Source organism: Ranitomeya variabilis, chromosome 2, assembly GCF_051348905.1.
Source record: "Ranitomeya variabilis isolate aRanVar5 chromosome 2, aRanVar5.hap1, whole genome shotgun sequence".
Taxonomy (NCBI): Eukaryota; Metazoa; Chordata; class Amphibia; order Anura; family Dendrobatidae; genus Ranitomeya; species Ranitomeya variabilis.
Window position 1 is genome coordinate 36,596,684 of NC_135233.1, and position 13,482 is coordinate 36,610,165.

At 41.1% G+C, this 13,482-nt stretch overlaps 1 protein-coding gene across 1 annotated transcript in view; it reads left to right on the plus strand.

Moving 5' to 3' along the window:
* Positions 1 to 13,482, plus strand: part of USH2A (usherin) — a 930,843-nt gene that overhangs the window by 461,073 nt on the left and 456,288 nt on the right. Inside the window, exon 31 of the mRNA XM_077281431.1 lies at positions 4,849 to 5,010. Coding sequence (XP_077137546.1) covers positions 4,849 to 5,010 — 162 coding nt within the window. The remainder of the gene's footprint in view (positions 1 to 4,848; positions 5,011 to 13,482) is intronic.

Here is a 13,482-nt window from a genome sequence, read left to right on the forward strand (position 1 = left end):
CTAACCCTAGGGATCCTAACCCTAATCCTAACCTTTAGGGTTAGGATCCCTAGGGTTACGGTAAGGTTTAGGGTTAGGATCCATAGTAACCCTAGGGATCCTAACCCTAACCCTAACCCTAGGGATCCTAACCCTAACCCTTAGGGTTAGGATCCTAACCATTAGGGTTAAGGTTAGGGTTAGGGTTATGATCCCTAGGGTTAGGGTTAGGGTTAGGATCCCTAGGGTTAGGGTTAGGGTTAGGATCCCTAGGGTTAGGGTTAGGATCCCTAGGGTTAGGGTTAGGATCCCTAGGGTTAGGGTTAGGATCCCTAGGGTTAGGGTTAGGATCCCTAGGGTTACTAGGGATCCTAACCCTAACCCTAACCCTAGCTATTTCTGTTTATAGTGGGTTTTCTAGTTGATTTTGATGATTGGCAGCTGTCACACACTTCTCAGCATGCGTTTCAAAAATGCAAACGCAGGAAAAAACGCATGTAAACGCGTCAAAACGCCGCGCTTTTTTACTGCATGCAAAAACGCATGCATCTAAAAAACGCAGCGTTTGCACGCGTTTACATGCGTTTTTTTTAAAACGCTGCAGATCAAAACGCAAGTGTGAAACCAGCCTAACAAGCACATTCGCTCATCACTAACGGAATGGCTCAAGCCAAGTTTTTCCGAGGTAGCCACTTTGGGTTGATTGCTTCTGACAAACTCTACACTCCTTAACATCTGCAGTAAGGATATTGTGCCCCAAGGACAGCACTGTGCAAAGTCTCTACTATTTCTACAAAACACTTTTAATGCACGAAGAGAAGTAGCAAATATAAAAAAAACAAACAAAAAAACACACCTAATGATTGGAAACCAGAGACCTGTGGCTCTTCAACTGTTCTTTAAGTATGCAAAGAGTTGTAGTTTTCCAGTTGCAGACTCGCACGTCACAGACATTTGTGGTAGTTGGAACATAACTCAGTGCTGTAGAAATGGGGTCCAGAAACCATCAAATATCAGTGAGCTACTTAATGCACTTGCTTTTAATGCAAATCTGCACACCAAAATATGGAATCAGCATCTGAATTGCAAATAAATTAGAAAAAAAACAAATAGATTAATGCAGCAGCACTATCCAATAGGCCATCCTTATGCAGGAATAGATTTTTGTACAGAAATCAGATACCACGACTGAAAGCTCTGTGTTTTTACCTCTACAACGAGCAGACACAAAGTCAATGGACTGGATTTCCATTTTATTCCATTGCACTAACAGGCCGAAAATGGATGCAAAATGGTAACGCACCGCTAGAATTTGCATATCTTTATCTTTCACTTGCATGATGGCATTTTAATAGGCTACAATGATTATTCTTGAAAGCAATGTAGCTTGATTAGCTGATGGATAAATGAGATATTAGTACAGGTAATGTGACGTATTAGGAGGGGATTATCACACACGTATTCTAATCCAGGCCATACCTGCTCCAATATACTAGCAAATATTAGATGATATTACTACAACTATGACTTGGAAATATCACAAAGCTACACTGTAAGGCTATGTTCACACAGTGCAGATTATTTGCGGTTTTTTAGCGTTTTTGCACTATAAAAACGCTATAAAACCGCAAATAATCTGCATACATTAAGCATCCTATCATTTTTAATGAAATCCGCACTTTCTGTGCACATGATGTGCGTTTTTCCGCATGAAAAACGCATTGCGGTAAAAAACCGGACATGCTCATTAATTTTGCGGTTTTTTCGCGGTTTTCCCACTGTCTAATGCATTGGGAAATGTTTGGGAAAAACCGCGTCAAAAACGCGTCAAAACCGCGTCAAAAACGCGCAAAAAACGCGCAAAAAAACGCATGCGGTTTTTATGCGGAAATCTGGCAGAAATGTCCGGATTTTCACAGGAATTTTCTGCATCAATTCCTGAACGTGTGTATGGGGCCTAAAGATTTATTATATGCAATATATAGTTTATTATATGCAATTTAAAAAAAAAAATTATAACTGCTTTTACACTGCCCTTATATACAATAATATATTACTGCTAGTGATGAGCGAGTATACTCGTTGCTCGTGTTTTCTAGAGCACGCTCAGCTGATCTCCGAGTATTTATGACTGCTCGGAGATTTAGTTTTCCTTGCCGCAGCTGGATGATTTGCGGCTACTAGACAGCTTAATTACATGTGGGGATTCCCTACCAACCAGGCAACCCACACATGTACTCAGGCTGGCTAGTAGCTGTAAATCATCCAGCTGCAGCAAGGAAAACTAAATCTCCGATCAGTCATAAATACTCAGAGACCACCCGAGCAATGAGTATACTCCCTCATCACTAATCACTGCTCCTATGTACAGTACAGACCAAAAGTTTGGACACACCTTCTCATTTAAAGATTTTTCTGTATTTTCATGACTATGAACATTGTACATTCACACTGAAGGCATCAAAACTATGAATTAACACGTGGAATTATATACTTAACAAAAAAGTGTGAAACAACTGAAATTATGTCTTATATTCTAGGTTCTTCAAAGTAGCCACCTTTTGCTTTGATGACTGCTTTGCACACTCTTGGCATTCTCTTGATGAGCTTCAAGGTAGTCACTGGGAATGGTTTTCCAACAATCTTGAAGGAGTTCCCAGAGATGCTTAGCACTTGTTGGCCCTTTTCCCTTCACTCTGCGGTCCAGCTCACCCCAAACCATCTCGATTGGGTTCAGGTCTGGTGACTATGGAGGCCAGGTCATCTGGCGTAGCACCCCATCAATCTCCTTCTTGGTCAAATAGCCCTTACACAGCCTGGAGGTGTTTGGGGTCATTTTCCTGTTGAAAAATAAATGATGGTCCAACTAAACGCAAACCGGATGGAATAGCATGCCGCTGCAAGATGCTGTGGTAGCCATGATGGTTCCGTATGCCTTCAATGTTGAATAAATCCCCAACAGTGTCACCAGTAAAGCACCCCCACACCATCACACCTCCTCCTCCATGCTTCATGGTGGGAACCAGGCATGTAGAGTCCATCCCTTCACTTTTTCTGCATCGCACAAAGACACGGTGGTTGGAACCAAAGATCTCAAATTTGGACTCATCAGACCAAAGCACAGATATCCCCTGGTCTAATGTCCATTCCATGTGTTCTTTAGCCCAAACGAGTCTCTTCTGCTTGTAGCCTGTCCTTAGGAGTGGTTTCCTAGCAGCTATTTTACCATGAAGGTCTGCTGCACAAAGTCTCCTCTTAACAGTTGTTGTAGAGATGTGTCTGCTGCTAGAACTCTGTGTGGCATTGACCAGGTCTCTAATCTGAGCTGCTGTTAACCTGCGATTTCTGAGGCTGGTGACTCAGATAAACTTATCCCCAGAAGCAGAGGTGACTCTTGGTCTTCCTTTCCTGGGGCGGTCCTCATGTGAACCAGTTTCTTTGTAGCGCTTGATGGTTTTTGCCACTGCACTTGGGGACACTTTCAAAGTTTTCCCAATTTTTCAGACTGACTGCCCTTCATTTCTTAAAGTAATGATGGCCACATGTTTTTCTTTACTTGCTGCTTTTTTCTTGCCATAATACAAATTCTAACAGTCTATTCAGTAGGACTATCAGCTGTGTATCCACCAGACTTCTGCACAACACAACTGATGGTCCCAACCCCATTTATAAGGCAAGAAATCCCACTTATTAAACCTGACAGGGGACACCTGTGAAGTGAAAACCATTCCCGGTGACTATCTCTTGCAGCTCATCAAAGAATGCCAAGAGCGTGCAAAGCAGTCGTTAAAGTAGAAGGTGGCTACTTTGAAGAACCTAGAATATAAGGCATATTTTCAGTTGTTTCACACTTTTTTGTTAAGTATATAATTCCACATGTGTTAATTCATAGTTTTGATGCCTTCAGTGTGAATGTACAATGTTCATAGTCATGAAAATACAGAAAAATCTTTAAATGAGAAGGTGTGTCCAAACTTTCGGTCTGTACTGTACAAGAATGTAACTACTATAATGCTGCCCCTATGTACAAGAATATAACTACTATAATACTGCTCCTCTGTACAAGAATATAACTACTATAATGCTGCCCCCTATGTACAAGAATATAACTACTATAATACTGCTCCTCTGTACAAGAATATAACTACTATAATACTGCCCCTATGTTCAAGAATATAACTACTATAATACTGCTCTTATGTACAAGAATATAACTACTATAATACTGCCCCTATGTACAAGAATATAACTACTATAATACTGCCCCTATGTACAAGAATATAACTACTATAATACTGCCTCTATGTACAAGAATATAACTACTATAATACTGCCCCTATGTACATTAATATAACTACTATAATACTGCCCCTATGTACAAGAATATAACTACTATAATACTGCTCCTATGTACAAGAATATAACTACTATAATACTGCCCCTATGTACAGGAATATAACTACTATAATACTGCTCCTATGTACAAGAATATAACTACTATATTACTGCTCCTTTATACAAGAATATAACTACAATAATACTGCTCCTATGTACAAGAATATAACTACTATAATACTACTCCTATGTACAAGAATAAAACTACTATAATACTGCTCCTATGTACATTAATATAACTACTTTAATACTGCTCCTTTATACAAGAATATAACTACAATAATACTGCTCCTATGTACAAGAATATAACTACTATAATACTGCCCCTATGTACAAGAATATAACTACTATAATACTGCTCTTATGTACAAGAATATAACTACTATAATACTGCCCCTATGTACAAGAATATAATCACTAATGTATTTGGTTTAGAGCTCAGTTCCTCATGGCTTTTACGTTGTTCTTTTCTAGCTCCAATCGGTGTCCAACCACCAACTGCAGAATCTTTTCATTCTTCTTTAAGTCTTCGCTGGTCTCCTCCCAAGAATCCAAATGGAATTATAACAAGTTATATGCTATACATGGATGGAGTCCAGATTCATACTGGAAAAGAGACAGGATACAATGTCAGTGGTAAGTAGCCTCAAATAATACAACAAAGGGACAAATGTGCCGACTGTATCTTCTGTATTGTGTAATCAAACATGAGTGTGAATCCAAAGGGGAATCACCACTTTATACAGTACTTAAGAAAATGTATTTTCTCCAGGAACTATATTGCCTCCTTCAATATTTGCATGAAAACGTTCTACTGATTGTGTTATTAGAATATGCACATGTGATTATAGAACGTTTTAGTAGTTTATTTAATACTTGCCAACTTTCCAAAAAGTTACTGGAAATTGGTGAAACCTTCCGGACAACCAATCCAATCTACTGAGCACAGCACCAGTCTTCTGAAACACCCCAGACATCAAAGTATTCAGAAAGGTTTCTTTCATCATGGAGGCGTGGGGAAAGCCGTGGAGGGTGCGTGATGAGTGGTATAGACATGGCTTGGAATAGGCATGATCTGATAAAGTGGCATAACAATAGAGATTTCCAACGCCACGCTTTGCAGGCCATCTAAAGACACGTGTGCTTTTTATGGTCACCTTTGTCGGGGTATTTTAGGATTTCCAGATGTTTTCGCCTGATTCTTTATTTGCAACTTTCTGAAAAGTTACTATATTTTTTGCACAAATGTACTTCAGTTGCTTCTTGCAGTGATTTTATGTATGGCAGAAAATGTTTTTGCACTTTTTATGACATTTTGTAAAACGTGTCTTTTTAAATTAAAAGAATTATTAAACTATTTTAAAGAATTTGGCACAAAAAAAGGCAATGAACTCCACATAACAAAAAAAGAAAAAGTACTTTAATAAAAAAAAAAAAAAAAGGCAAATGAGGATTAAGTTCAATAGTGCTAAATGTATTTTGCTCAGGGGCTACCGTCAGCTGCACGCAAACCTAGGAGACACAAAGGTCCACTGAGCTTCTTGGGGACACTAGACTATGGCGTAATGGTCTGGACCAGGAGATAAAGCTGCATCATTACTAGAGTTAAGCGAATATGTTCGGAATCGGTCCCCAAATCTGAATTTGCCATATTCGTTCCATGTTGTTACCCTATTCGTGCCGAATATATGTTTGATGATCGGTTCCGAACATATTCTGTCATTTCTACTCCCATTGACTCCAATGATATTTGCTTGTGTTCCTCCAATATTTCAAAAACAATATTTGCTGACGATCATAATCGGAATGGAATTTTGAAAAATTCGCTCAACTTGAATCATTGCTTTTCACACACTGAGAAACCAAGGCTATTGTGGGGGCGTGTTCTTTTGCAGTATATGTCGCTGCCTTCTTATGATTGGACAACTCTTACAGGGAGAAGAAGAACACGCCTCCAGTGAAAAATATCTGGTAACACCCACTAAACTCATTAGAGGCCAAACACTTTGATTCCTAGGATCTCCACAACAGAGTCAAAGCAGAATTTTTTTTATTTATTTGTCCTTGCCGCCACTATTACATTATGTGTCCAGCTCAACATGAAAAAATTTGGTGAATGGTCATTTTTAATTCTTCTAGTTCGATCCTGCATATGCATCCCAACCATGGATGTCAGACAGTAGCTTACAGTGAGAATGAAGTAGCAGAAGCCTGGTACTGATGGAAGATTACAAACATTATTATCTATTTACGGGATCTAATATGTGATCTATATTTGTTAAGGGGTTCGGTAGGTGGTCTATATTTGTTTTAGGTTGTCTGGTCAGTAATAGTTTAGTAACTAGACCTAAACACTTCATAGGAACCTGGTCTGGTGACCACGCCGGTGCTCTGTGGCGGCCAAACTGGATGCTATAAACTTCAACAGCACTCAAATGTTGGAATCCTGGCATTTCTGGCATATTCAGAACTTCTCCGACATCATGTCATTACGCGAAGCATTACAAGCACCAGAGGAGCCAACAATCACAACTTGAGTGCCAGCAGAGGAAGATGGCAGTGCTCTGGTCCGGCTGCGGCGGAGTACCAGTATGGACTGCAAATCTTTTTTGACGAACTATAGGGAGTATTTATTTTTTTTACGATGGGATAAAAGAATCTCAATGTCTTTTGCAATTTCGATAAGTCGGAGGCATGTCCCCAATAAATCTAGAGGGATTAGGCTGCAAGCTCTGAGGTCAAGGACCGATTTTCGCTGTAGAGCTGGACATTTTTGCCTATGCTATAAAATCATAGATGGTAAATAAAGAATCAGGCCCGGTACGGTCAGTCTCATTGTTTTCCGCGATACCTTTTTGTTATGTAAAACATGCAAAAAGAATATTGCATAAATCTCTCATTTCCATCCAGCGCGGGTTTGAGCTAGTGCTGCAGCCGGTCAGTTGTGACACTGAAAAATGACTGCAGTTATGAAACCTTCTGAAGGCCATTGAATTCCTCCTATAATAAATAGCACACATTTTAAGTCAAACTTTTTCATTCTTTATTCAATGGTAATGGATTTCTGTCACCATAGAAACCCTGTTGTACTTTTTTTTTTCTTTTTAGATGAATACATACGGAATGAGAACATTTATGCGCGAATATAAATGACCATATTATGTATTATTAGTATCTGAAGGAAATGCAAAAAATCAGATACAGGTTAGGATTAGGATCGCTAATGTGTCTGTGTCACGTCGTGCACCTACATGGACCATACAGAAAAATCCTCGAATGCCCACCGCACACTGTATAGGGTTACTGCCGGCCAAAAAAGTGTTATTGACATCAATACTTAAAATTGAAAAAAAAAGAAAATCATGACTACTTTTTCTGAAAATTAGCACTACTCTTATACTTGGGTTGTGTATGGTATAGGAGGCGTTTGAGCCCCATTTACTTCAATAAAAGTGAGCAACAATACCGGATAAAGCCCAGTAGCGCTATTTCTTAATCAATACCCTTTCCAAAACTTTTCAAAACTTTTGGCAGCGTAATGGGTGATGCGTTTCATGGGCACAATGCACATGGCCAAATACTGCGCTTGCCAACGACTCTCCGTTACCCTTCTGTGGCGTTCTGGTCTATCCCTATCATATTATGTCCTTAGAGACCACATCACAAGACCGCATCAGACAATCATGGCGGTATTATTTGGTAAGAGAATGGCATTGTTGGTTTTATGGGCTTTGAATATTTAGGCACGCGGTGGACGTGGGCAACACCATAAAGACACGAGGGAATGTCACACCAATCCATCTCCCGGGATCATGGTGTGGTGCAAGACATCTCTAGTTTCATCTCAGGTGCGCTAGCTGCTCAGTGTTACATTGATTTGGTGGTAGATGCAGGGGTGCGGCCATTTCTTCAAACTGTTCCAGGATCTGCTTTTTCAACATGACAATCCCAGGCCATATGTTATTTATGCTACTGTGAGCCGTCTACGTGGCATAAACCTACTACTATGGCTGCAGCATCTCCAGACTTGTCTCCCATTTTGCACATCTTGGACATCATTGGTTGGAAATTTCACAGGGAGCTGCCAGCAGCGGATCTTGATGATTTTCTTAAGTGCATTCCGACAACCATCGATAATCACATTGGTAACAGCCAAAGCTATAAGTGAGAGGATTTCTGCTCTCATACTCCATACTGAATAAATTGAGATGAAAATTTTGTTTCCATTTTTTCATCATTTGCATATCAGTAGATAGATGATGGATAGATAATAGATAGAAGTGACTGCAGACTTCTGAATCCTCTCAGTGTGTGCACTGCACACTGTCAGGAATATCCGATGTCGACAGCAAGCGGTCCCATGACCCCAAATGTGTAATTTGGATACATGCGGTTACATTCTGACTAGACACACGTGACCTCGCTCGATTTACTTACATGTTTAGATGGAATATGACGGAATATGACCACTAATGTGCTTGTTCTCACTGCCGGCACTGGAGAATCCTGACAATGTGCGGTGCGCACACTGTCGGGATTCAGAAGTCTGCAGTCATATTGCTCTTTAGCATTGTATGATGTTATTGTCTGGACCTTCGACTACTGCATAACTGGTTGTTTGAGCAATATATAGTAGTTTTGCAAGGTCATTATAAAGGTAGTATTATTTGAATAATCTACGGTAAAATTTAGACCCCCATATGGCGCTATTATTTCCACGTCGGATGGTAGTTTTTTTTTATCACTGTTCGGAGGTGTCGTGTGGGCATTGTATAGCGACGTCAGAGAGTAGTATTATTTAGATATTGCATAGTAAAACGTAGGCACTGTATAGCGGTATTTTTTATAAATCAATATGAACCCTTTTCTATAAAACGGCACAGAATGGTCAACATAGGTTTTGCTTTCTGCCATTGGACAATGGTATTGGCTTCCACTATACACCATCGCGTCATTAATGTAGAGGTAACGTTTTATCCGGCCTCCCTGTCTCTCCAGTCAACAATCTTCACCCCGCAGTCTCGTTGCATCCCCTGACACGGATCCTACGGAGACGACTTATTTTTTAATGCTTCGCTGGAATTTCCACTTATCTTTTTTAGTAAGTTCACAGCACAATAATAGCCTGAAAATCGTCAAGCATTTTTTTTTTTATTTTTTTTTTGGAAATGAAGCAAAGTTAGCGCGGCACACACACAATGAGTCGATTTAAAGAGGAAGGCCAAGACATCCCAAGCTTGTTCAGCTGTGATTTTATACTGTAATGACACCACAGGGTTTTGCTTCATAATCAAAACCCTTTAAAGTCTGCATCGCTTCGGGCTTAGTGTCTGTGGCAAGGTTAACTGAAATCCACAGCAAGGATAACTGCTATCCTAAAGCAGATTGTAACAGCGGGAAACGTCGCAACACTATTTAAAAGGATTTTAAATAAGCAGATTTTATTTTAACACTACACTAATGCATCACAGCAGAAAATGATACAATAGGCTCTCTAGAAATAGACATAATGCGTTTTCCCCTGATCTCTGCTATTTAATCTAATGAACACACCATAGAACATCCTTCTGTTAAGAAGAAAAGGACATGGGGAAAAAAAAGAGTTTTCTAACCAAGCGCAGACAGCTTCTTTTTTTTTCTGCCTGGCCTTCTGGAAACGCTGACTCGGCAATACGACGTCTACAGGTCACTGTACTTTGGCTATCTCTGCCATGAATACCAATGTGAGGACTAGACGAAATATCAAGATTTCACCCTAAGATTCATATCACTAGTAAAGACATTTTTATTTTCAATGCGCCTCTGGTGTACGTATGTTCTTGGCTATGGGATAAAATGCAAAAAATTGATCAGAACTTCATATACCCCACAGGCGATGGGTAAAATATGACAAATTGACAGATATAATTATATAAAAAAAACCTCAAAACTCAGAAAATAGTTTTCACGTTACGTGCAGTACCCCAAAAATATCATTAGTATTCCAATCAAAGATTTATTCATAAAGTTACAAAAATAATGCTAATCACAGTGCCTAAATAATACTAACAGAGCGCTCAAATAATACCGTTATATTCTTCCAAAGTAATCCCATCATAGGGCGCAAATAAAAGTAGTATAAAGTGCTTAAATATGAAAATAATATACCGTAGTTATAAAATATATGCCCATCTTCTATCTATCTATCTATCTATCTATCTATCTATCTATCTATCTATCTATGTATCTATCTATTATCTTTCTATCAATCTATCTGTCTGTCTATTATCTATCATTTATCTATCTATTATCTATCTATCTATTATCTAAGGCTAGGGTCACATTGCGTTAGGGCAATCCGTTTAGCGCTAAGCGCTAGCGGATTGCGCTAACGCAATGTCTTTTTCGGGGTCGCGTTAAACGTCCCCACTAGCGCAGATCCCCGATCTGCGAGAGCGGGGAACGGACCTCGGGCGCGCCGCAAGCAGCGTCCGAGGCGCGCTACAAAAGACCGGCATATCGCTAGCGCGTGCCAAAAATGACACGCGCTAGCAAGGCGCTTTAACATTGCGGGCAATGGTAGCACTAACGGACGCGTTGCACGGCGTTAATTTCCCCGTGCAACGCTGTCCGTAAACGCAATGTGACCCTAGCCTAAGTAGAAAACAATCAGGTAGCACTCCAGTTCAAGAAAAATTGTGCACTTTAATCCAGCATGGCTGCCTGATTTTTTTTTCTATTTATGTTTTGTGTTGGACAACCGCATTATTCAGCAAGTATTGCACCCAAAATCTGTTCAAGTTTGTGCTGCTATTTGTCTTTTCTATTTATCGATTATCTGTTATCTATCAATCTATTTATCTATTATCTATCATATATCTATCATCTATCTCCTATATACTATTTATCTGTTTATCTATCTATATAAATACTGTATCTATCTATCTGTGGCACCCTAAGAGTCCGGTTGCCACAGTGGCATTGCCTCCCTCGCAGGGGGTGATGTCATGCCTGGAAGCAAGAGGGGTCCCCTTTCCAGGTAATTTCAGCATACAACACCTTTCCTGACTCCAGACCAGAACGGGGAGCTCTAACCCAGTTTTTAGGGGGAACTTCCCTATAAATTCTGACCTGGAGGTGGGGTTAGTTAGTGTGAGAGAGCAGACAGAGAAGGAGGAAGAGGCAAAAAATGAGGAGAACCTGAGGGATTGGAGCTGCGACTGAGCTCACCCCAGGACTGAGCGCCTAAGATTGGACATAAGAGTCCATGGTGGCGTGGGAGCTGCAGGCCCCCCAACCAAATCCGGAGGACAGGAGAGTGCAGGTCTCCTGGCCCCAGCTGACACCTGAAGGCACAGCAGCATACCAGAGCCCGGAGTCACCATGAGGGAGTGACACCTGGAATAGGCTCAAGCTGCCTGCCATACAGGAAGTCTTTCACTTAGTGGTCATACTAAGAGAGGGACTTGAGGAGAGCTAAAAGCACCAAGTTCCCAGAGGATAGCGCAGCAGGAAGGCCTCCAACCCCACCTGGCTAGGTGGGCTCCAAATTGCCTCCAGGCTGCCCGGATCTCCATCACCAGCTGTGACTTGTGCCCCTGACTGCACCTGCAACCTGGAAATAAAGATAAAGGAAACTGCAACCCTTGTGTCCCCTAGTTATTCCTGGATCCTCAGTCCTGCACCCCAATGTCACAGTCCCTTACAAAACTGAACCGGTAGCCCTGGGGCTGCGCTCCACCTGTTTGGAGCAGAACCATCCCAGCTGCATCACCATCTTTTTTCCTTATTTTTGTAAGCTGAAATATTGTTTTTAAAGCTATTCTTTTGGTGAACATGCAACATTTTTTTTGATTCTTATTTCATTTTTTGTAATATGTTTACCGAGCAAAAAAGGCATTTTTTTATGTTTAGGCTTCACAGAAATACTACAAGGCAGCTAAAGGGGTCATTCCAAAGGCACCATCCTGGACCGTATACTCTAAATTCCGCTGTCAGAGATTTAGAGAGACATTAAGGGGTTAACAGCAGAGGTTGGAGCTAATTTCAATCAGTGCTGTTGTGTCCATGTGCACACGCTGCGGATTCTGCTGCGGAATTTTCTGCAGCGGATTTGCAAAATCCGCATTAAAAAACCGCTGCGGTTTTCACTGCGGATTTTATAGCGGTTTCTTTTGCGGTTTCCTCTGCGGGTTTTCACCTGGAGATTTCTATTGGCCCAGGTGGAAACCCGCAGCGGAATCCGCACAAAGAATTGACATGCTGCGGAAAATAAACCGTGGCGTTTCCGCGCGGCTTTTTCCGCAGCATGTGCACTGTGGATTTTGTTTCCCATAGGTTTACATTGTACTGTAAACTCATGGGAAACTGCTGCGGATCCGCAGCTGCAAAAACGCAGCTCCTGAGCCTGCTCCACACACTGTGCCCCTCCATGAGTCATATATCATTAATTTCAAAGCTTGTAATTCATATCACAACCTCTAGGTGGCCACACCAGGTATATATAGCGGAAACAACTCCCGACAAAGTATCACAAAATCATATTTTTTAAAATCTACTATATAATTGTCTAAGGGTCACTTCCGTCTTTCTGTCTGTCCTTCTGTCTGTCTGTCTGTCTGTCACGGATTTTCATTGGTCGCGGCCTCTGTCTGTCATGGAATCTAAGTCGCTGATTGGTCGTGGCAAAACAGCCACGACCAATCAGCGATGGCCACAGTCCGGTGGAAAAATGGCCGCTCCTTCCTCCCCACAGTCAGTGCCCACTCCGTACTCCCCTCCAGTCAGCCCTCACACAGGGTTAATGGCAGCGGTAACGGACCGCGTTATGCCGCGGTGTAATGCAGTCCGTTACCGCTGCTATTAACCCTGTGTGACCTACTTTTTACTATTGATGCTGCCTATGAAGCATGAATAGTAAAATGATCAAATGTTAAAAATAATTTTTAAAAAATAAAGAAATCGTTATATATACTCACTGTCCGTCGGCCCCTTTATCGACAACAGGCCTTTCCTGCTCACAACGCTCCGGTGACCGCTCCATGCTGCGATCTCGCGAGATGATGTAGCGGTCTCGCGAGACCGCTACATCATCATCTCGCGAGACCGCAATGCACTCTTGGGACCGGA